The sequence below is a fragment of the Rhinatrema bivittatum genome, chromosome 2, assembly GCF_901001135.1.
Source record: "Rhinatrema bivittatum chromosome 2, aRhiBiv1.1, whole genome shotgun sequence".
Classification (NCBI taxonomy): Eukaryota; Metazoa; Chordata; class Amphibia; order Gymnophiona; family Rhinatrematidae; genus Rhinatrema; species Rhinatrema bivittatum.
The window spans coordinates 632013664-632038605 of record NC_042616.1 but is presented as its reverse complement, the minus strand read 5'-3'; the positions used below and the strand labels follow the sequence as shown (position 1 = coordinate 632038605).

The 24942-nt window shown below is 45.3% G+C and overlaps 1 protein-coding gene across 1 annotated transcript in view; it reads left to right on the top strand.

The window, feature by feature from the left end:
* The window catches only part of RB1CC1 (RB1 inducible coiled-coil 1), a 434332-nt gene that overhangs the window by 214738 nt on the left and 194652 nt on the right, over nucleotides 1–24942 (top strand). Inside the window, 1 exon segment of the mRNA XM_029591270.1 lies at nucleotides 15668–15794. Coding sequence (XP_029447130.1) covers nucleotides 15668–15794 — 127 coding nt within the window.

The window sequence follows — 24942 nt, the reverse complement described above, 5'->3', positions numbered from 1 at the left end:
GGGCAAACCAGGAGAGGAGAGACCTGATGGCACTGGGGCTGCAGGAAGGCAGCAGGAGCAGGGATATTCCCCAGAATTTATCAGCCTCATACATAAAATGTATGATGCGATGAGGGGAACAAAAGAGAAACTGGATTTGGGACCTGGTGGGCACTATTACTTAGGATACTCAAGATTCAGTACAGTATCTGGATCTGTTACCAAAAAGACCCAGGCTAGAATTAAAAGAGGGGCTTTTCTAAATCATAGAATTCAGCAAGATAATCAGAGGAAGGAGAGTTGAACTCAAGAACAGGGGGAGATGCAGCCTTAAGGCTGTTTAGGAAAGAAGCGTTGTCCTGGCAGTACTCTTGCAGCCTCCTTTCAAGCCACTGCAGTCCTGCGACCTGAAGTTCCTCAACTGGAAAGTCATATTCTTGGTAGCAATTACTTTGGCTCGTAGAGGCAGTGAGCTTCAGGCTCTGGTAACGTACGCACTGTAAACGAGGTTTTTCCATGACCGTGTGGTCCTGAATACACATCCTAACTTTCTACCCAAAGTCGTGACTGATTTCCACCTCAGTCAGTCCATCATTCTGCTCATCTCATTCCTACCCAGGGGAATGGGCGCTTCATACCTTGGACTGCAAAAGGGCTTTTGGCGCTCCACCTGGACTGTATGACGAGCCACAGGCAGTCCTTCCAGTTTTTCGTGTCCTTTGACGCCCAATAGGCTGGGGATGCCGGTGGGTAAGCAGACCTTGTCCAATTGGCTGGCAGATTGCATCGCCTTCTGCTACATTCAGTCAGGCCTTCAGCTGGCCGGCAGAGTTAAAGCTCACTCTGTGTGTATGGCGACATCTGTGGCTCATTTGCTTTTACAGTCCCTGTCATTGAGATCTGTCGAGCTGCAACCTGGAGTTCTCTTCACAACTTTGCGGCTCATTACTGCTTAGACAGGGATAGCCGTCCGTCCTGCGCAACCTGTTCCAGACTTGAATCCAACTTGCTTCGTGCCTCTTGTGGGACCCAGCCTGCCCCCATGTTTACCTATAGTGCTGCAGTTGTGTGTGTTATGCCCGTTGGCACCTTCTTCAGCTGCTGGTGTTCTCTCCAGTTGAATGTGGCAGTCTGGAGCTTTGTATTCACCCACATGTGAGCACTACCATCCTGCTTGTCCTAGGAGAAAGCACAGTTGCTTACCTGTAACAGGTGTTCTCCTAAGACAGCAGGATGTTAGTCCTCCTGAATCCCGCCCACCTCCCCACGATGTTGGGTTCACCTTTGGTTTGTTTTATTTTTTTTGCTTGTATTTTTTGCTATGTTACGAGACTGAAGGGGGACCTCACGTAGCCGCATGGATATTAGCAGGCTGAGCATGCTCAGTCTGCTGATCAAAGCTTCTAGAAACTTTGACAAAAGTTTTCCGTGCTGGGCTCCATCGGATGATATCACCCATATGCTATCCTAGGAGAACACCTGTTATAGGTAAGCAACTGCGCAGTATTTCAGTAGAAAAGCTTATAACTAATTACAACAATCTTAAATTGTACACTCCACTATACCAGGAGTTAGTGAAGTTCATGCAGTTATGGCATAATATGCTCCAGAGTTATTGTGCCAGTACGTAGCCTTACCACTGTATTCTATACCAACTGGAAAACATAAAAGAACACAAGATTTGCCATACTGGATCAGACCAAAGGTCTATCAAGCCTAGTTTCCTGTTTCCAACAGTGTCCAATCCAGGTCTTAAGTACCTGGCAGCATCCCATAGGGTAGATAGATTCCATGCTGCTTATCCCAGGGACATGCAGTGGAATTCAGTAACTCCACCTTTAATGGTGTATGGATTTTTTGTTCAGGAACTTGTCCAACCCTTTTCTAATTATAGCTACACTAACAGCTTTCACCACATCCTCTGGCAAAGAATTTCAGTGCTTAATTATGCATTGAGTAAAAAAAACATTTTCTCTTATTAGTTTTAAATGTACAACTTAGTAACTTAATTGTGTATCCCCTAGTCATACTTTTTGAAAATAAACAACCAATTTGGTTACTCGTTCCACTCCACTCATTATTTTACAGACCTCTCAGCTGTCTCTTCTTCAAGCTTTAATCTCTTTAGCCTTTCATCATAGGGGAATTGCTCCATCCCCTTTATTATTTTGTTTGCCCTTCACTGTACCTTTTCTAATTCTGCTATATCTTTTTTGAGATGTGGTGACCATAAGTGCACACAGTATTCAATATGACATTGCTCCATGGTGTTATGTTACGAGTAAAGTCAATAGTGGACCCTTGGGCCGGCTGAGGTGGACAGCGTCCACAGGAGTTAATAAGCCGGGAGGCGGCACTCAGCTGGAGCGGACTGATGGCGTCTTCACCCTGGAAACCCAAGACCCCCCCAGGAGGAGCCCGTAGGGGTCCGAGTCGCTGGGACTTAGGAGAATCGTGAATGAGTCCAAGGTCTGTGGCTGGCTGAGGACGAGGAGAATCGTGAGGAAGTCCGAGGATCGTGGCTGGCTGAAGACAAAGGAGAATCGTGAAGAAGACCAAGGTTCGTGGCTGGCTGAAGACAAAGGAGAATCGTGAAGAAGACCAAGGTTCGTGGCTGGCTGAAGACAAGGAGAATCAGGAACCGGAGCTGGAGTCAGGATATGTAGACAGCAAGTAGAGCCCAGAGCTGGAGCCAAGGCACAGCAGGACCAAACAGAACCTGACCTGGAAGCAAGGCACGGCTGGGACAAGCTGGAACCGGAGCTGGAAGCAAGGCACGGCTGGAACAAGCAGGAACCAGGGCTGGAAGCAAGGCACGGCTGGAATAAGCAGGAACCAGGGCTGGAAGCAAGGCACGGCTGGAACAAGCTGGAACCGGAGCTGGAAGCAAGGCACGGCTGGAACAAGCAGGAACCGGAGCTGGAAGCAAGGCACGGCTGGAACAAGCAGGAACCGGAGCTGGAAGCAAGGCACGGCTGGAACAAGCAGGAACCAAGGCTGAAAGCAACGCTGGGAAGCAACTAAGCACACAGTAAAGTGACCTCGTTGCAAAGGCAAAGCAAGGAAGTCAGACGCTGGGTTAAATAGCCGGCCAGCGTCTGACGTCAGGAACGGGGCGGTTCAGCACTTCCGGGTGCTGGACCTTTAAGAGCCCCCTGCTCGCGCGCGCGCGTTGCCTGGCAGTGGGAGGAGTCAGAGTCGTCCCTCGGCAGCGTCTCCACGTGGAGAGAGACGCTGCCATGCGGCCCTGCAGGCCCCAGGAGCAACGGAACGCGGCAAGACCGGGAGAGGCAGCAGAAAGGTAAGGACCCGGTCGCTAGCCTAGCGACCGGGACCGCAACAGTACCCCCCCTTTTACGCCCCCTCTTCAGAGGACTAGGCCTGTCAGGATGGTCCAGATGATATTGCTGTAGGAGAGTCTTGTCCAAGATGTTGCGGGCAGGCTCCCACGTATTGTCTTCGTCTCCACAACCTTCCCAGGCCAGCAAATACTCCCAACGTCTGTTGGCGAAACGAGCATCCAGGACCTCTCGTACCTGGAACGTAGGATCCCCATCCGTGGTGGTGGAAGCGTCGTCAAGAGGCCTGGGGTGGAATCTGGAAAGAATTACTGGTTTTAAGAGAGAGACGTGAAAGACCTCATGAATGCGTAAAGTGGTTGGGAGTCGTAGACGGTAAGAGACCAACCCTACTCTTTCTGCTACGCGGAAGGGACCACAGAACTTGGGAGAGAGTTTCTTGGAAGGTTGCCTCAAATGAATGTTCTTTGTACTAAGCCACACTCGATCGCCTGGGAGGAAGGTGAATGCAGGTTTTCGGTGTCGATCATAGTAGCGTTTAGCAGTGCGTGCGACTTTCTGAAGATGGTGTTGAGTTGAGGACCACAATTTACTCAATTGGTCCGCGGACAATTGAGCAGCGGGTGAGGAGGTTGGTACAGGTAGAGGTAACGGTGGTTTGAGCTGTTTACCGTACACAATTTGAAAAGGGGATTTCCCCGTCGCCGTATGTATCTGATTATTATAGGCGAATTCAGCCCAAGGCAAAAGCTCCACCCAATTATCTTGTTTGTGGTTAATGAACGCTCGTAGGAACAACTTTAAAGAACGATTCATGCGTTCAGTTTGCCCATTACTTTGCGGGTGAAAAGCGGAAGAGAAACTCAACTGGATCTTAAATTTTTTGCATAAGGCCTTCCAATACCTGGCTGTGAATTGAGGACCTCGTCTGAAACAATGTCCTGAGGCAGACCATGAATACGGAATACATGGTGTGTGAACAGAGAAGCCAGTTCAGTGGCGGAAGGTAATTTGGGTAAAGGCACAAAGTGAGCCATTTTAGAGAAGCGGTCCACCGTGACCCATACAACAGTCTTGCCTTGCAAAGGCGGGAGTTCCACCATAAAGTCAGTGGCAATATGTGTCCAGGGTTCCGTGGGTATAGGTAACGGTTGTAGTAATCCTCTCGGGGGGCCATTAAGCGGTTTCTGCAGAGCGCAAGTGGGACAAGACCTCACGTAAAGGGAAACATCACGTCGAAGACCTGGCCACCAATAGAAACGATTTATAAGATCCAAAGTTCTTAGTCTACCAGCGTGCCCCCCGGTCAAGGAGTCGTGGCCCCAAGACAGGACTTCCCTCCGAAGCCTTTTAGGAACCGTAGTCTTACTTGAGGAACAAATGGAAGTAGTAGTTAGTTGAACACAGGCAGGATCCAGGATGGTTCGTGGAGAGTCGTCCTCTTCTTCCGGCTGACAGGTACGAGATAGAGCATCGGCTCGAACGTTCTTCTCAGCTGGTCGAAACTTGAGGATGAAATTGAAACGACTGAAGAAGAGTGACCATCTTGCTTGCCGCGAGTTTAGTCGTTGAGCTCGGGCCAAGTACAATAAATTTTTGTGGTCAGTGTACACTGTCACCGGATGATTAGCCCCCTCCAGCCATTGCCTCCACTCCTTGAAGGCTAACTTAATGGCTAGGAGTTCCTTGTCTCCGATGCCATAGTTACATTCAGCAGGCGAAAACTTTTTAGAGAAGTAAGAACATGGCATCAATTTGCCCGAAGTATCGTGTTGACTGAGCACCGCTCCAACAGCCAGATTCGAGGCATCGACCTCCAAGATGAAGGGTCGTTGTGGATCTGGGTGTCGTAGGCAGGAAGCGGCTAGGAATGCTTGTTTTAAGTCTTCAAAGGCAGCCGAGGCGGTAGTGGACCAATCGTGAGCGTTAACCCCTTTGCGAGTAAGCGCCGTTAGAGGAGCTACCTTCTGGGAGTAATGTGGTATAAAATGCCTGTAAAAATTGGCGAATCCAAGGAATCGCTGTAGCGCCTTCAGGCCAGACGGGCGAGGCCAATTGACAATGGCCGCCACCTTCTCTGGGTCCATCTGGAAACCGGACGAGGAAACAATATATCCTAAGAACGGAAGCGACTCGCGCTCAAACTGACATTTTTCAAATTTAGCGTATAGATGATTGTCCCTTAGAGCCTGTAAGACTTGTTTGACGTGTTGGCGATGGGAAGAGAGATCTTGGGAATAGATCAGGACGTCATCAAGGTACACTATGACGAAAGAATGAAGCATCTCCCGGAGTACCTCATTCATCAGATTCTGGAAGACAGCAGGGGCATTACATAAGCCGAAAGGCATTACTAAGTATTCGTAATGTCCATCTCGCGTGTTGAACGCTGTCTTCCACTCGTCACCGGGACGAATACGAACCAAATTGTATGCTCCACGTAAATCCAATTTTGTAAAGATCTTGGCCCCCTGAAGTCTATCGAGCAGTTCTGGGATCAGAGGCAAGGGATAGCGATCTTTCTTAGTGATGGAGTTCAGACCTCGATAGTCTATGCACGGCCGGAGGGAGCCATCGTTTTTGGACACAAAAAAGAATCCTGCTCCTGCAGGGGAGTGCGAAGGACGAATGAACCCTTTGGCAAGATTCTCCGTAATGTAGTCTGACATTGCATGGGTTTCTGGCAGAGAAAGAGGGTATACCCTACCCCGCGGGGGAGTGGAACCAGGTAGTAAATCAATGGCACAGTCGAAGGGCCGATGGCATGGAAGCAATTCAGCTTTTTGTTTGGAGAACACGTCAGCGTAATTCTGGTACGGCAAAGGAAGGTCCAGGGCAGAGTGAGAGAGTAATATCTCCGGTCTAGGAACGGGATCCAGGCAATTCTGGAAACAGGAAGGACTCCATTGCGCAATTTGGAGAGAGTCCCAATGGATCACCGGAGCATGTTGTTGCAACCAAGGGAGTCCCAGGACCACAGGGTGCACCGATTTATCAAGTAGCAAAAAGGAGATTGTCTCAGTGTGAAGCACTCCCGTCCGTAAAGTGAGAGGCATCGTAGTTTCAGAAATGGATCCAGGTAGAGGGGTTCCCTGGGTAGAGGTAACCCGTAATGGAGGTATCCGGCGCTTAGTAGGTAGTCCTAATTGGTGTACCAGTTCTCTCCAGATAAAGTTCCCTCCGGCTCCGGAATCAATGAAAGCTAGAGTCTGAAAAGAGCCACCTGGATACTCCAACGTTATAGGAACTGTACATTGAGGAGTAGCATTAACATAGCCTAGGGGAACCTCCTCATCTCTCCCTAGACTTGAGCTTTTCCCGGTCTCGCAGGACACTGACCCAGGAAATGACCCTTAGTGCCGCAGTATAAGCACAGGCCTTGAGTGCGGCGACGTGTCTTCTCCTCCTCGGTTAGGGGCGCCCGACCAAGCTGCATAGGTTCCTCAGAGGGGCTGTGGGAGGCTGATGGTGTCTTGTGAGGTAAAGTCAGAGACCTGGAGAAGGAGGGTGCCAAGGAGACAGGCCGACGAGGAACTCGACCCTCCTTAGCTCGTTGCTGCAATCGCCGGTCAATCCTCCCGGCCAAGTCTATCACCCCGTTCAGAGTGAAGGGCAGGTCGCGAGCCATCAGCTCGTCCTTGATACGGCCTGCAAGGCCTTCCAGGAAAATACCCCGCAAACAGTCATCCTGCCAGCCGAGTTCCATCGCCAGAGTATGAAATTCAATAGCGTACTCCGCCAGAGAACGGGATCCTTGTCGTAGCTGTAGAATTTCAGTGGTAGCGGTGGTAGCACGAGCTGGCTCGTCAAAAGTCTGTTTGAAGTGAGTCACGAAATCCTGTAAATTGTGCAGCATGGCGTCCTGTTTCTCCCACATGGGAGAGGCCCATAGCATAGCTCTCCCATCGAGCAGAGACAAAATATATGCTACCTTGACGGCATCAGACGGGAACTGCCCTGGTAGCAAAGTGAAGCGGATGAAACACTGATTCAAAAACGCCCTGCACGATCTGGCATCCCCGGAGTATCGAGTAGGCGCTGGAAGCTGAGTCTGCGCGGGAGCTAGAACCGCCGGTGGAGGCGGGGGTTGTGCCACCGGAGGAGGATTGGCGTCCAAGCGACTGGCTAGGCGATCCACCATAGCAGCCAAGACCTCCAGACATTGCTGTTGCTGCTGGATTCTTTGGGCCATGCCAGGGATGGCCTGCATAGGAGCGGAGTCCGCCGAGTCCATGGCCTTTGCAAACTGTTATGTTACGAGTAAAGTCAATAGTGGACCCTTGGGCCGGCTGAGGTGGACAGCGTCCACAGGAGTTAATAAGCCGGGAGGCGGCACTCAGCTGGAGCGGACTGATGGCGTCTTCACCCTGGAAACCCAAGACCCCCCCAGGAGGAGCCCGTAGGGGTCCGAGTCGCTGGGACTTAGGAGAATCGTGAAGAAGACCAAGGTTCGTGGCTGGCTGAAGACAAAGGAGAATCGTGAAGAAGACCAAGGTTCGTGGCTGGCTGAAGACAAGGAGAATCAGGAACCGGAGCTGGAGTCAGGATATGTAGACAGCAAGTAGAGCCCAGAGCTGGAGCCAAGGCACAGCAGGACCAAACAGAACCTGACCTGGAAGCAAGGCACGGCTGGGACAAGCTGGAACCGGAGCTGGAAGCAAGGCACGGCTGGAACAAGCAGGAACCAGGGCTGGAAGCAAGGCACGGCTGGAATAAGCAGGAACCAGGGCTGGAAGCAAGGCACGGCTGGAACAAGCTGGAACCGGAGCTGGAAGCAAGGCACGGCTGGAACAAGCAGGAACCGGAGCTGGAAGCAAGGCACGGCTGGAACAAGCAGGAACCAAGGCTGAAAGCAACGCTGGGAAGCAACTAAGCACACAGTAAAGTGACCTCGTTGCAAAGGCAAAGCAAGGAAGTCAGACGCTGGTTTAAATAGCCGGCCAGCGTCTGACGTCAGGAACGGGGCGGTTCAGCACTTCCGGGTGCTGGACCTTTAAGAGCCCCCTGCTCGCGCGCGCGCGTTGCCTGGCAGTGGGAGGAGTCAGAGTCGTCCCTCGGCAGCGTCTCCACGTGGAGAGAGACGCTGCCATGCGGCCCTGCAGGCCCCAGGAGCAACGGAACGCGGCAAGACCGGGAGAGGCAGCAGAAAGGTAAGGACCCGGTCGCTAGCCTAGCGACCGGGACCGCAACACATGGAGCGATACAGAGGCATTATGATATTTTCTGTTTTATTCTCCATTCTTTCCGAATAATTCCAAGCATTCTTCTTGCTTTCTTGGCTGCTGCTGCATACCGAGCAGAAGGTTTCACCATGTTATCAATGATGATGCCTAGATGCTTTTCCAGAATGGTAACTGTTAATGTGGAACCTTGTATTGTGTAACTATAATTTGGGTTATTCTTCCCTAAGTATCACTTTGCACTTGTCTACATTAAATTCCATTTGCATGCCCAGTCTCCCAGTTTTGCAGGGTCCTCTTGAAGTTTCTCACGATTCTCTTGCGATTTAACAACTTTGAATACTTTTGTCATCAGCAAATTTGACTACCTCACTCATTCCCATTTCCAGGTCATTTATAAATAAGTTAAAAAGAAGTAGTCCTAGAGCAGATCACTGGGGCACTCTATTATTTGCCTTTCTCCATTGGGAACATTTACCATTTAGCTCTGCTCTATTTTCTATCTTTTAACAAGTTCCCAATCCACAATAGAACACTGCCCCCATCCCATGACTTTCTAATTTCCTAAAAACTCTCATGAGGGACTTTGTCAAATGAGAACATAAGAACATAAGAAAATGCCATACTGGGTCAGACCAAGGGTCCATCAAGCCCAGCATCCTGTTTCCAACAGTGGCCAATCCAGGCCATAAGAACCTGGCAAGTACCCAAAAACTAAGTCTATTCCATGTAACCATTGCTAATGGCAGTGGCTATTCTTTAAGTTAACTTAATAGCAGGTAATGGACTTCTCCTCCAAGAACTTATCCAATCCTTTTTTAAACACAGCTATATTAACTGCACTAACCACATCCTCCGGCAACAAAATCCAGAGTCTAATTGTGCATTGAGTAAAAAAGAACTTTCTCCGATTAGTTTTAAATGTGCCCCATGCTAACTTCATGGAGTGCCCCCTAGTCTTTCTACTATCCGAAAGAGTAAATAACCGATTCACATCTACCCGTTCTAGACCTCTCATGATTTTAAACACCTCTATCATAACCCCCCTCAGTCGTCTCTTCTCCAGGCTGAAAAGTCCTAACCTCTTTAGTCTTTCCTCATAGGGGAGTTGTTCCATTCCCCTTATCATTTTGGTAGCCCTTCTCTGTACCTTCTCCATCGCAATTATATCTTTTTTGAGATGCGGCAACCAGAATTGTACACAGTATTCAAGGTGCGGTCTCACCATGGAGCAATACAGAGGCATTATGACATTTTCCGTTTTATTCACCATTCCTTTTCTAATAATTCCCAGCATTCTGTTTGCTTTTTTGACTGCCGCAGCACACTGTACCGACGATTTCAATGTGTTATCCACTATGACACCTAGATCTCTTTCTTGGGTTGTAGCACCTAATATGGAACCCAACATTGTGTAATTATAGCATGGGTTATTTTTCCCTATATGCATCACCTTGCACTTATCCACATTACATTTCATCTGCCATTTGGATGCCCAATTTTCCAGTCTCACAAGGTCTTCCTGCAATTTATCACAATCTGCTTGTGATTTAACTACTCTGAACAATTTTGTGTCATCTGCAAATTTGATTATCTCACTCGTCGTATTTCTTTCCAGATCATTTATAAATATATCGAAAAGTAAGGGTCCCAATACAAATCCCTGAGGCTCACCTTTATCTACATGTATATTTACACCCTCAAAAAAGATATAGCAGATTGTTGAGGCAAGAATTTCCTTGGCTATATCCATGTTGTCTTTGTCCCATTAAACTATGCCTATCTATATGTTCAGTAATTTTGTTCTTTATTTTTGTTTCTACCATTTTGTCTGATACGTCAGATCCACTGGTCTTTAGTTGCCTGGATCACCCTTAGATCCCTTTTGCAAAATTGACATTACATTGATAACCCTCTGTCTTCAGGTACCAAAGATGATTTTAATGATAGTTTACAAATTACCAATAGCAGGTCTACAATTTCATTTTCAGCACTCCGTGATGTATAGCATCTGGTTCAGGTGATTTGCTACGCTTTAGTTTGTCAATTTGCCAAATTTCATTTTCCAGGTACACTGAGATTTATTTTAGTTTCTCTGAATTTTCTCCTTTGAATATCATTTCTGGCATGGATATCTCTTATATCTTTCTCAGTGAAGACCAAAGCAAAGAATTCTTTTAGTCTCTCTGCTAAGGCTTTGTCTTCCCTAAGTGCCCCTTTTACTCCTTGATAATCTAATGGTCCAACTGACTCTCTCGCAGGTTTTTTACTTTGAATGTGTTATATTCTTTGGCAGACCTACATAAAGCCCATTACAGTAGTTTAAGTGACTAATCATTAAAGCCTGTAAGACTATTATAAAATCTTCTGTGCATTATACTTCAGATATCTCCAATACCTTTAAATTAAAGAGTGCTGCCCTAGGAACAATTGTAATTTTGCTCTTCAAAGTCATATTGCTCTTCAAAGTCATAGCCTCAAATGTAATGTGTTCTGTAACATCCTTGAATTCTATTTGAGTCATATTTTCATTTTGGTGCTTTGTTACCACTGTTTTATGCATAAATGTTTTCATGCAACCAGCAGCTATTAAGAGACTTGAGGCAATTTTGTAGAACATTGGGTCAGAAGGGTTCAGTCTGAGTTACATGGAATAAAAAACAATATCATCTGCGTAGATGAAATAAATCACCCAAACATTGACATTTTTCCCAAGGGTTAAATAGATCAGGCAGAGCCAGCCTCTGAGTAATTCTCAAGGTCAGTGCCCTCCAAGTTAAATATTTGTCACCAATCAGTACTTTGCTTTCTACTCATTAGAAATAAAGCTCTGATCCCCCATTTCCACAAGAATGGAAACAACTCAGTAATATTTCATAACTCACTATATCAAAGGCAGTTGATATGTCGAATTTAACAAGTTTACTCTGTACATCATTATCTAACCTTCAATGCAGTGTATCTAATAATGAGATCAGTAGTGTGGGACTTCCTGCATCTATACCGCTGGGCATCCCAAATATTCTATTCATCTAATTGCCACAATACATATTTTTCCAACACCTTCCCTAGAGAGGGAAGGGTTGATATTAGACAATAATTTGAAACCAGGAGTACAGGTAGTGCTGGATTCCTTTGGACCAGTCTCACTGTCCCCATTTTTAATTCATTTGCAATATGGCCCTCTTCTAAGGATCTACCTTATAAATGGCCTGTGACCGACGGCCCGCAAATGCGCAGTAGAGCGCAGCTCTACTGCGCATGTGCGGGCAAGGACGTCGGTCAGAAAAAAAATGGCGGTGGGGCCGCAGGAGCGGGAGGAGAAGCAGCGGCGCCGCGCGCGCGCGGTGCCGCTGCTTCTCCTCCCCAGATCTGCCGGCAGATCTCGGGGGGGGGGGGGTGTCACTCCCGCGCCCCCCCCCCGAGATCTGCCGGCAGGAGCGGGAGGAGAAGCAGCGGCGCCGCTACTTCTCCTCCCCAGATCTGCCGGCAGATCTCGGGGGGGGGGGGTCACTCCCGCGCCCCCCCCCCCCCCGAGATCTGCCGGCAGGAGCGGGAGGAGAAGTAGGTGCCGCTACTTCTCCTCCCCAGATCTGCCGGCAGATCTCGGGGGGGTCACTGCCGCGCGCGCGGGAGTGACCCCCCCCCCCCGAGATCTGCCGGCAGGAGCGGGAGGAGTTAATGGAGCCGGGTGAGGGTTGCGGGAAGTCGCGCTTACGGCGCCGGGAGGAAATGGAGGTGGGTGAAGGGAGGGACTGAATGGGAGGGAGGGAGAGGGGGACTGAGTGAGTGGGAGGGAGAGGGGGGACTGAGTGAGTGGGAGGGAGGGGGGAGTGAGTGGGAGGGAGAGGAGGGAGTGAGGGAGAGGAGAGGGAGGGTGGAGAGGAGTGGGTGGGGGAGGGGGGTAGTGAAGAGTGAGGGGAGAGAGAATGAGGGGGAGGTGAGAGACAGAGGGATGTAGCCCGTTTTAACGGGCTTTACGGCTTGTTTATTTATAATTCAGACTATAGGCCCTTACAGTAACATAGAAATGACGGCAGAAAAAGACCAATTGGCCCATCTAGTTTGCCCAGCAAGCTCCCACACTTATTTTCCCATACGTATCTGTTTCATCATCCACCAAGTTCAGGGCCCTTGTTGGTAACTGTTTGATTCAAAATGTCAGCAGATAAAGACCAAATGGCCCATCCAGTCTGTCCAGCAATTTGCTTATAGCAGTAACTGCCGATCCTTGTAAGTTACCCCCATGCATTCTGTTAAAAGTAGCAACTGCAACTCCATGCAGGTTATCCTGATGTCGGGAACCTGCCCTATGCTATATCGAAAGGGCAAGGGTCTAATTATGAATGTGGGGACTTCACTTGGTAGATAGATAGTTGAACATCTGTCTGTGTCACCTTCCTAAACTCATACCAAATAAGAGGTGCATCTTTGGTTACTGAGCTAACATCATCCAGATTATTACATTACACAGACATGGCTTAGAACTTAACAGCCTTCTCCTTGAAATAGCTGGCAATATTTTCATTATCCATGTTTGGTCTAGAAACAATATTTTTACAGTGCAAAACAACTGTTGGGGATGATGGCCTTACACTATTATGATAATTTGTGGATCATGGGATTCTTTTGAAATTTTAGTATTTTTTTAAACCATGAAAAACTATTATAAAGAATTTTATATTTAGCTATTATGTTGATTAATCTTAGCATTTTTCTAATGAGCATAAGTTTGTTACAGTGGTCATTTGACATGTATTTAAAATGATATATTATAATATGTGCAGTTATCCTTGTCTAATGCTTTCAGAGAGAACTTTAAACCGTGCACTACAGTGTAAAATCTGTGGGTACCTTTGCCTGCAGACTTTGTCAGTTTTCAAAGGGAAAACTTTCTCTTTGAAACTTTGGACAGAGAAACTATGACAGTAACTTTCATAATGATGTGCGGGCACATGTGCGCATGGGTTCGTCGGGCTGGCACCCAGGGTTGCGGCTATTTTACAAAAGACGAATGTGTATGCACACTTGTTATAAAATAGCCTGGCCACACGCACATGTGTGCTGAATTTTAAGCGGGCGCGTGCATATGCGCACAAATCCAGCTTCTACTGCGTAAGTGATGGAATTTTAAAAGGGACATGCACCAACACCATTGCCACTTTTCTCAGTTCACCCAGTTAAGTTTTAATAGCCTTTGTTCTCTCCTATTAGCTACGACCCTTAAAACCCCGTTGATTTGCCTAGATTGTTTTGTTTTATGACTTACTCATCATTCATAGCAGAAGTAAAGTTACATGGCAGGGGACTCCTGGCGTACCAGTGCGCATAAGTATTAATGTGCAAATTGCGGGTTAAAATCATGAAATGCACATGTCCCATCCATGCCGCGCCCATACCCTGCCCTCGCCCCGCCCCTTTTTCAGAAATTCTGAGATGTGCATGCAGCGACATTTACACATGTATCCGGGCGGCTTTTAAAATCCGCTGAGTGCATGCCAGCCCAACATATTCGCACATCTCGATTGATGCAAGCATCGGGCTTTTGAAATTCACCTTTATGTGCACAGACCTGCATCTGTTACATTTATATGTGTTTCTTCGAGTGGAATTACATGTGTATGTATATGTATGTAATTATGTGTATGAGTGCTAACTCCCCTCCCCATTCTGCCATTTTCTGTGTGTAAAACTGTGTGTGCATTGGCCCTACATGTGATCTTTTGCATGCAGAGAGCATAGACAATCTTGAAAGAGCAAATTTCTGCACATTACATGGTGTTTTACCTACGGAAATGCTTTTGAAAATTGCCATCCCTATTTATTCTTAAAAGAAATTTGGTCAAAAAAAGAGAAATAAATTCTGTCAGTTTGAGCCTCAAATCCCACTTAAATATAGTGGAGGTCATATTCAGTAAGGCAGATAATGTACAAGATATCTGGCTAAAGTTAGCCGGATAACTTGTTCCATATTTTCAGCAGGATAAATTTTACACTGAACATACTAGCCAAAAGGTTATCTACTACATGTAGTCTGTCCTTATGTGACTGATAACGTGCTACTTAACTGAATATGTTTTAAAAGATATTCAGCTAAGTAGAGCTGTCAAAAATCTTAACAAAAAAATGTAAGAAAAGGACCAGCATCCTGCTCCCCTCCCTCCCTCCAAAACATCATGCATGACCATGCTTCCTGCACCCCAGTCCTCTCTTAATACTGTAAAAGTCCCTAGGTTTGTAGGCCAGGTCCCCCTGCACCAGTTTTCATCAATTATGAAAATCAGGCTGCCCCCCACTTCCCTCCCACCCATGTTACACCGGCTGCCCCCCATTCCCCCTGATCCCAGGCCCAGATACATTACATTTCTCTGCCAGGAGTGAGGGACACACTTTCCTGCTCCCAGCATCTCCAGCACTGCTCTTAACACAGGCAGCACTGGAAGCAGAAGCTTGTGTTCAAGCCTACGCTTCCAGGGCCACATTTGTTAGAGCAGTGCTGGAGGCATCAGGAGTGGGAAATTGGCTCCCGGCAGGGAAATTTGATGTATCGGGGGAGAATCAGCTTGGCATATCAACACTGCGGGTGAGGGGGGAGCAGCCTAATCTTCTGTTCATGGTTGATGAAAAACTGGGGCAGGGGGCTCGGCATACAAACTTTTACAATATTAAGAGAGGTTTGGGGAGGTGCAGGCCATGTGTGAACTTTTGGGAGGAGAGAGGAGATCAGGCTGCTGGCCTTTTTATTTCTTTTTTTGGGTTAAGGGTTTGACAGCACTACTTAGCTGGATATTTTTTTTTAGGTATATTTGGTTAAGTAGCACGTTATATGGCTGACTTAGCCGAATTTCAGATGCATCTGACTAAGTTAGCCAGATGACTAAACTGCTGGAACTCCCTTTTTTATCCAGCAAAATTATAGCTGCACAATTATTTAAGAGCTGTAATTTAGCCAGATAAGTGTCTACATATGCCAGATTTGCCATTTAGATGGATAATGTGAGTTAGCCATCTAAATGGCTTTTGAATATTAACCTCAGTATGCTTAGCTAACACTGAGCCATGATATTTTGACCTATGACAAAGACTGATCTTAACTAGTGGGATTGTGTATGCTATAAGTAATAGTTTATATAGTATGTTTTGCATTTCCTTATTTGGTTAAGATAGACATTTTCAGATCTACTAAAATTTGCATTTTTGTTTCTAAAGGATTCCTTTGCTTTGTGACTTTGAACCTTTACACCAGCATGTACTTGCTTTACATAACCTAGTGAAAGCAGCACAAAGTTTGGATGAAATGTCACAGACTATTACAGATCTACTGAGTGAACAAAAGGTATTTTCCTTTATTTTCTTTTGGTTTTATACATAGAAATTCTGAAAAAACATATTACATTTTTAAAACAGTAGTTAAATGTTTTCAGTTGCATATCTTAGTGACCATTTTTTCAGTGTCCAAATTAAATGTACAATTAAAACACATTGATTTTTACATTTACTTGTTTTCCCTAGAAAATAGCATTAGAGAGATTAGTGCCTTTCAGAAAAAGAAAAATGTTACATATAGCCTTTAGTGAGCAAAATATTTTTTTTTATATTTGAATTAGTTATGATTATGCAAAAGGCATGCACTAGTTCTAATTCAGTAGGGTTGTTGCACACTTATTTGAATTGGTTGCCTATTATAAACAAGTATTCCAACTGACACACAAAATTAACAAAAATGTAATACATTTTAGGGATCTTCTTTCAATGTGGTTGCTGATACCCTGAAGTTTTCATATTTTGAAGTCACATTGTTTACTTTGTATTACAGAAAATGAGTTCTGACAGACTAAAAAGTGAGGCGAAAGGTGGATAGAAATATTGCATATAAACTTGGGAGAAACAAAATGTGCTGCATGATGTTTTCTGAATAAACTGAATAAAGAAACTGCTCTAAAATTAAAAGAAAATAGAACTTAAAATAGTTTTTCTGGGTGGAGAGACATTTTTACAGATTGTTTGGATACTCCTATGTGTTATATTGTTCCTTTAATATGCTATCTCCCTAATTTTTTCAAGGGCAAACAGGGTGGCAGCCCTCACAAGTGGGTGACGTCTAATGGAGCCTGGCCTTGAACTTTTATGTCAAAGTTTCTATATATTTGACTGTGCCCTACTGGGCATGTGCAGGCTAGCGTTATACCTACCATGTGTCCAAGTGGGGCCCCCTCAGTCTCTTCCAGGGAGCCCACTGATCGCAGTTCTTCTTTTCTCTTGCTTTTTTCAAGGCTTTTCTACAAAAAAATAGACAGGATCTATTCAGCGTGGGGCTCCATGTCTTTTCTACCCTTGTTAGTGACCCTAAGTAAGGTTTTTCATCATTTTTGTAAGTTTCTTTTCCATTGTAGAATCAGGTTGATATACCATCTGGTTCATTGAAGTGGACTGACTGATTGTGGTGCATCGAAGGGCATTGACTGATTGCGGTTATTGAGTTCAATTTTTCGTCCAGTCATGAATAAGTCTACCAGTCACTTAAAAAAATGCCCCCTGTGACAGTCATGTGTATCACACACTCCATTATTTGTTTGTCCTGTGCTGCGAGGCATTGCACGACATCATAGTGTATCATTAATGTGTAACCTTGATGCCTAGGAGAATGCCCTTCCTGATGGGAGCTCATGGAGAAGTACTTTGGGTACCATGTGTCTGTCCCATCAGCTTTGGCATCGAAAGCATCAACATTGACACCCAGGAGCTACACCAGATACTGGTGATATATCAGTATCAGGAGGGTATGGAACTCCTTGGCAGTGAGCATCGAGAAGGTCCACAGAGACAGAGTGGCTCTTCCTGTCTGAAGAAGACCAGGGGCTTGATATCTTCAGCTTCAGCATGGAGAAGATCCAATGCCAAGCATTTGGTGAAGAAATGGGGACTTTCTGGCTACAGTCTTAAATCCCCCAAAGCATTACTGCGGAGAGGAGAGCTCATCCTTGCTGCATTCCTAAGAACCGTAGCGGTTTCCAAGAGTCTAGGTTTTGTGCAAAGAATGGCTGAAACCATTCCATTTTCTTTACTAAAGGAAGATGAGAGCAGACTCAAGCTGCTGGACATCCTCCAGTGCATAGATCCTCCTGAAGAGATTGCAGCAGTCCCAAAACACAAGATCCTTCAGGAGGCACATCTGAGGGCATGAAAGAACCCCTTCTCTGTGGTTCTTAAAAGCAAGAAGTCAAACGTGACTTATCTAGTTCAGCAGGCTCTTGAATTCGAAAAGAGGCAATTACCACACCACTCAGTGGTGGTTGAATCCACTCTCAAGAGAACCAAGAAATCTAGAATCCATTCCTCATTTCCCTTGGGAAAGGAGTCCAGCACCCTGGATATTCTTGCGAGAGAGGTTTTCCATGGAGTGATGCTTAATGCCTGCCTTACTTCTAACCAGCTCTTCATGGGACAATATATATGTGGGATCTACTAAAGCAGATACAAGAGAAAGCCAAGCAGATTCCTCAGGAGCAGTATCACTACCTCTAGTCACTGGTGGATAAAAGGATGGAGTGCAGAAAACACTTAGTATGGTCAATCTTTAATGTTTTTGAGGTGGCACTGAATCTCTGCCATGGGGATTGGCACCCTCAGATTTTGCTTGGCTGTAAACCTCACACCTCCGATCTGAGGTTCAGGGAAGACTTGATGATATGCTGTGAACTAGAAATAATCTCTTCAAAGATAGGATCAGGGAAGTGGTGGCACAGATTGGAGAACACTGTGCAATGCTTCAGCAGCTCTATATGACCACTCCAGACCAGCCATCTTCTGCCAGGGGGTACCCAAGTGGGGAGCCAAGAGGAACTTCTAACCACGGAAGAATGATCTCCCATCTCCTCATTTCCATACACAGCAGGTCTCCCGTCCTTGTCTGAGGCAGCAAAGGGTCCTTAAGCCATATTCAGCACACCAGTGAAAACCAGGGGCAGAGTAGAGCATAGCCTGGATCCCAAGTACCTGTGCCAGAGGACCTTCCAGTTGGGAACAGGCTGATCTTTTGCATAAACTGTTGGCCTAGTTTAATGTCAGCCTCATGCATCTTCAGCATAATACAAAAAGGGCACAGATTACATCTATTGGTAGTTTCACCAAATTGGCATCCAGACCCTGCTTGGGAGAAGTCTATATATATAAGTTTGTGATTCAGAAATAGCTCTCTTCCCTCTTAGACATCAATGCAGTTGAATATATTCTACCAGTGGAAAGAGGAAGGGGGATTCTATTCCAAGTACTTCTTGGTCCCAAAGAAAACAAAGGGACTCCATCTGATCATAGACCTAAGGGCTTTGAAAAAGTATCTAAAAAGAGATAAGTTTGTGATGGCTTCTCTGGGCACCTTAATTCTCTTTTTGCAAAAAGGGGACTGGCTATGCTGTCTCAGTCTGAAGGAATCTTACACTCACATAGATTTTCTGGTCATAGAAAATATCTCAGATTTGTGGTAGAGGATCTTCATCTTTAGTCCCACATGCTTCCTTTAGATCTAGCGTCAGCCCCATGTCTTTACCAAATGTCTCACTGTGTTGGCAGTACATCTTCGCAAACTTGGAGTGTATAGCTTCTCCTATCAAGGCAATTGGCTGGTGAAGAGTACATTTATTTATTTATTTGACATTTTTATATACCGAAATTCATGTAGCAAAGTTACATATCATTTCGGTTTACATTATAACAGAAACAAGCATATAAGAATGCGATTACATCAAACCGGGAGAGTAAACTTGGATCAAGGAACTGGGGAGTAACTTACAAAGATTACGATTAGGTAGTGAGATTCTATACATTATAACATTACATTATAACAGAAACAAGCATATAAGAATGCGATTACATCAAACCGGGAGAGTAAACTTGGATCAAGGAACTGGGGAGTAACTTACAAAGATTACGATTAGGTAGTGAGATTCTATAACTGAAACCTGGCTGAGTATCTGGAAGAGATACTCAGCAAGTGCCACTGAATCAGTGGGTAGAACCATCCAGGTTTTGGAATTGCTAGGATTCGTCATAAACTACCCCAAGTCCCATTTTAGCCTGTTATCTCAATTGGAGTTTATCAGAGCACTGCTAGACATAACATGGGCAAAAGATTTCCTTTAACATCAGACAGCAATTACATTGATGTCTGGAGTGGAATGGATCCAAATGAGTCTGTATGGAACATGTAGATGTGTTGGGCCTCATGGTGTAAAGGTGTACCTGTAAGGGACCCTTAGCAAGATATATATATTTTTATTTTATATTTTATGTATATGTTGCCTTTCTAAACTTAAAGACTGAGGAGGGGTGGAAATAATGAGTAAAGTAGACTTGAGTTTAACTGTTTTAAATATCATATAAAAATGCTATAGCAGGGTGTGAATTGCCAGCATGTGATGCTGACAAGCAAGGACCTGAGACCTGATGGGAGAGGTAAGACAAAGTTAGATTGTAAGCCCTCTGGGGATAGGGAAATACCTACAGTACCTGAATATAATCCACTTTGAAGTGCTGAAAAGCAAAAAGTGGAATATAAATAAATTAAATAAATAGACCTATACCAGAACTCAGAACAACATGGGAAGATACCCAAATAACTAACTGCAAATATAAAACTCAGGAAAATTGCAGTGTGTCCCTCCAATTTTCATAAGACTTAGTCATACTCGATGAGATATCTGGAAGGATAGTTAACCATGTTTCTATAAACTGGCTAACCAATGAGAGGCCTAGAACAGATATCAGCCATTCATAGAAACATATAGAAACATAGAAATGACGGCATAAGAAGACCAAACGGCCCATCCAGTCTGCCCAGCAAGTTTTCACACTTGTTTTTTTTCTCAGACTTATCTGTTACTCTTGGCCCTTAGTAACCTTATGGTTCTATTTCCCTTCCAACCCCGCCGTGAGCCAGATACCTAAAATGACAAGCTAAGCTTCACCTACAATGACTGCATACAAAACCACCAGCACAGAAACTTAAATCAGAAAGATCGCAACAGACAACAGGAAGTTCTGAGAGAACAAGACCTTGCAGAGGGTTCTTTCATCACAAAGGCATGCCTTACCTTCAATTTGGCCAGTGATTTCTGAACTAATTAAACTTAGGTGATATAAATCTTAGGTTGGAGTTAGATATTTTTTGTTGAGGGATAATTAGCCTCACAGAGTAGCAACCTTTGGTGGTGAGCTTTGTTAATAAATTTGGGTTGAATTCCTATTTTGTCTCCTGTTTAGTATGTTGCTTGGGATAAGGAGCCAGAGGGCAGGCAGTACTGCCAAAAGCCAGCCTTATTTTAAGTAATAGCCTGGAGTCAGTTGAATTTCTTGAAAGGGTGGTGCCACATAGTTTATAACTTGTTTGTACTTGGTTACAGAACATTGGTGGTGGAGGGGTCCACTATGAGCCAACTATATATCAATTGGGAACCTGAGAGATGGGGGTGGGATCCACTAAGGGTTGACCCATTTGTGCGTTAGTTATAGCCAAATACAGATTAGAAGCCTAATCCAAGATTTTGAGATTAGGCTTCTGATTTATATTCTCTGTGTTTATTTACCTTAAGCTTAGAATGGCATGTTCTCAAATGTTGTTTAGGAAAGAAGGAAAAACTAATGGGCAACAATTGGAGAGACTAATAATAGAGTTTCTTCCAACAAACAAATGAGGAAGGAGATAATTTTTTCACCTATAAATTAAGAGAAGGAATATACAATTTATCAAATTTGCAGAATAACATTTATACTGTTTGACTTTTGTTCAGTGAAAGAGGGAAAGTGCACCTTCCACTGTGTTTAGTGACATTACTAGCTTTATTTGCTTGTACTTGAATAATTAATCAGGAAAATGGTTCAAAATGCAAACTTTATATTCTGTTTCACAGGGAATCTCTACTAATAAAACTTTGGTTCATTTTTATCTATCTGTGCCTGATAGTGTTTTGTTTTTTTTAAATAAAATTTGCTATAATAAGTTGGGGACCTGGGAGTGGATTGGGATACTCTGCTTAGCCTTATACCAAGTTGGGAAGGAATTTGGGGATAAATTAAAATGTTTATGAAGGTTTCTTCCCTGGTATTTATTTATTTAATTTATTTACAGTCATTTATAGACCGCTTATAAAGAGAATCTCCTGCTTAGTAATTAACAGTGACATTAACAGTCCATGTTACTTTCTTGGAACGTCCCCATACAAGAGCCTAGTGGACTCTCAGATCACAGTGGCTACAGGCCATTCAGGATCTTCAAGATAGCATCTGTATCACACAGCTATTCAATGACTCCCTGTCCCAGTGGCAGAAATTCTAATCAGAACCGAGGCATACGTTTCCAAATTCCTTCAGTCCAAATTGTCCTGAATATCAATGCATCCAGCTTAGGGTGAGGAGCCCCTATAGAGTAACTCCACACTCAAGGCCTATGATCTGTCCAGGGATTCATCATGTACATTTCCTAAAGCTAAGGACAGTTTGGTACACTCTAAAGGCTTTCAGAGATCGGTTGGCCAACAGTGTGATCTTTGTCCAGATGGACATTCAAGTTGTGATGTACTAGATCAACAAGCAGAGATGCAAGAAATCATTTTGCAAGGGATGGGCCTCAGGGCCAGGTATCTGGAAGGTGAGGAGGATGCCCATGTGTACACTTCTCCAAATTCTCCAGATATCACTTCAGAGCACAAAAGCAAATTATCTTTAATTACAACTTCTTAAACCCCTGTCAGTTTGACAACCTGATTCTCAACAGTTTCTGCATGCTTCTTAAATTCATCCAACTGAGCTTGTGACTTATCCACTATTAAAGAAAATTGGGTAGTCAAAGTCTTTCCTAGCCCCCAAATTGCCTTACAGATTTTTTCCAAAGTGAACTCTGGAGGCTTCTCCAAATGAAATTCACTCTTCACACTCTGCTGTGTTTCTGAACTGTCCAATACCCGATCTCTTGCGGCGTTGGCCACAATTGACATTACGACCATCATAGAAGCAGTTTTTTTCCCTTACAATGTCCAAACCAGCCACCACAGACTAAAGATCTTCTTTCTGTGTTTATCCTATGTTTTCTTAAATTATTTTACTGTTTTACACTCATCTTTCTGCTGAAAGGCTGTTCCATGTATCCAGCATACTTTCTGTTAAGAAATATTTCTTTATATTACTTCTAAATCTGCCCTCTTTTGAATGTCATGTAATGACCTTTTTTCTAAAGTTTCCACTGGAAAATGTCTGGCTCTTTTGCATTATTATCTTTGAAGAGTTTGAAGGTCTCTATCATATACCCTTGCTTTCTCCTTTTTCTGGATTACATATACTTAAGTAATGGTGGAGGTAATTTTCAACAAGTTGCACACAATCACCTCAGACTAGTGGGTCCTCGCTATAATCTCTCATGGTTATCACCTGAACCTTCTCTCCATCCCACCGGACTCCCCACCTCGGCCGACGTGGGGAACATCCGACCACTCATCACTTCTGGAACAGGAGGTCTCCCTCTTCCTCCAGTCCAGAGCAATAGAACCAGTACCCTCTTCCCAACGAGGCCTAGGATTCTATTCCTGGTACTTTCTAATCCCCAGAAAATCAGGCGGCGTCCGTCCAATTCTGGACCTACATGCCCTCAACAAGTACCTCCAACGAGAAAAGTTCAAGATGGTAACCTTGGGTTCCCTCCTTCCTCTTCTGCAAAAAAGAGATTGGCTCTGCTCTCTAGACCTCCAGGATGCATACACTCATATTGCGATAATTCCATCTCATCGCAAATACCTGAGATTTCTGGTAGACCCCAAGCACTATCAGTACCGAGTGCTTCTATTCGGCCTCGCGTCTGCACCCCGAGTCTTCAAGAAATGTATCGTAGTAGTTGCAGCCTTCCTCAGGACTCAAGGTGTTCATGTCTACCCCTATCTAGACGATTGGTTGATCAGGTCTCCCACTCAGCAAACTGCTCTGTCGTTCCTGCATCTTACCTTACACACCCTGATTTCGCTAGGATTTCTCATCAACTACGACAAATCCTACTTAGTCCCATCTCAAACCTTATCATTCATAGGGCAGACTTGGACACCTTGCAGGCAAAAGCTTTTCTACCTCTACAATGAGCTCTCACTCTTGTCTCTCTTGCACAACAGCTGCAGTCTCAGCGCCACACGACTGCACGCCGCTTTCTCATCCTAGTGGGACATATGGCGTCCTCAGTTCAGGTCACCCCAATGGCCCGCCTAACCATGAGAGTCATGCAGTGGACTCTAAGGTCACAATGGACTCAATGCATTCAGCCCCTGTCGACCATTGTCCACGTCACCGACTCACTCCGTCAGTCTCTCGCCTGGTGGAAAAATCAGATCAATCTCCTCCAAGGCTTGCCCTTCCAGACTCCAGACCCTCAAATAATTCTCACCACCGATGCTTCCAATCTCGGCTGGGGAGCCCATGTGGCCAATCTGCAGTCACAAGGAAGTTGGTCTCCAGAGGAAGCCAAACACCAAATCAATTTCCTGGAGCTGCGAGCAATCAGATACGCTCTCAGGGTATTTCAGGATCGCCTGTCCAGTCAGGTCATCCTGATTCAGACGGACAACCAGGTGGCCATCTGGTACGTCAACAAACAGGGAGGGACGGGCTCCTACCTTCTTTGTCAGGAAGCTGCGCAGATATGGGCGGAGGCCCTCTCCCACTCGATGTACCTCAGGGTCACCTATTTGCCAAGAGTGGACAATGTGTTGGCAGACAAGAGAAGTTGCGCGTTTCAACCTCACAAGTGGTCTCTAAACCCCGTAGTGGCGGACTCGATCTTCCAAAAATGGGGTTACCCTCATATAGATCTCTTTGCAACATGTCAAAACCGCAAAGTACAGAACTTTTGCTCTCTCACTCGCAGCTAACACTCACAACCAAGAGATGCGTTCTCCCTCTCATTGGCAACAAGTCTCCTATATGCCTTCCCTCCACTTTCACTTCTCTTGAAGACTCTCGTGAAGTTATGTCAGGACAAAGGAACCATGATCCTGATAGCACCTCACTGGCCTCGCCAAGTGTGGTTTCCAATACTTCAGGATCTCTTCATTCGCAGGCACATTCCCTTGGGAAAGGACCCGTTTCTGATTACGCAAAACGACGGGTGGCTGCGCCACCCCAATCTGCAAGCCTTGTCCCTGACAGCATGGATGTTGAAAGGTTAATCCTTCAGCCACTTAACCTTTCTGAATCAGTTTCCTGTGTCCTGATTACTTCACGGAAGCCTTCCACGAGAAAATCTTATTCTTACAAATGGAACAGGTTTCAGTCATGGTGCTTTTCTCAATCCCTTGACCCCTTTACCTGTCCAATCACGAAGTTTCTGGACTATCTCTGGCACTTGTCGGAGTCAGGTCTAGAAACTTCCTCTATCAGAATGCATGTTAGTGCGGGGGCTGCATTCCATAAAGGTGTTGGGGATGTTCCTATATCAGTACAACCCCTTGTAACAC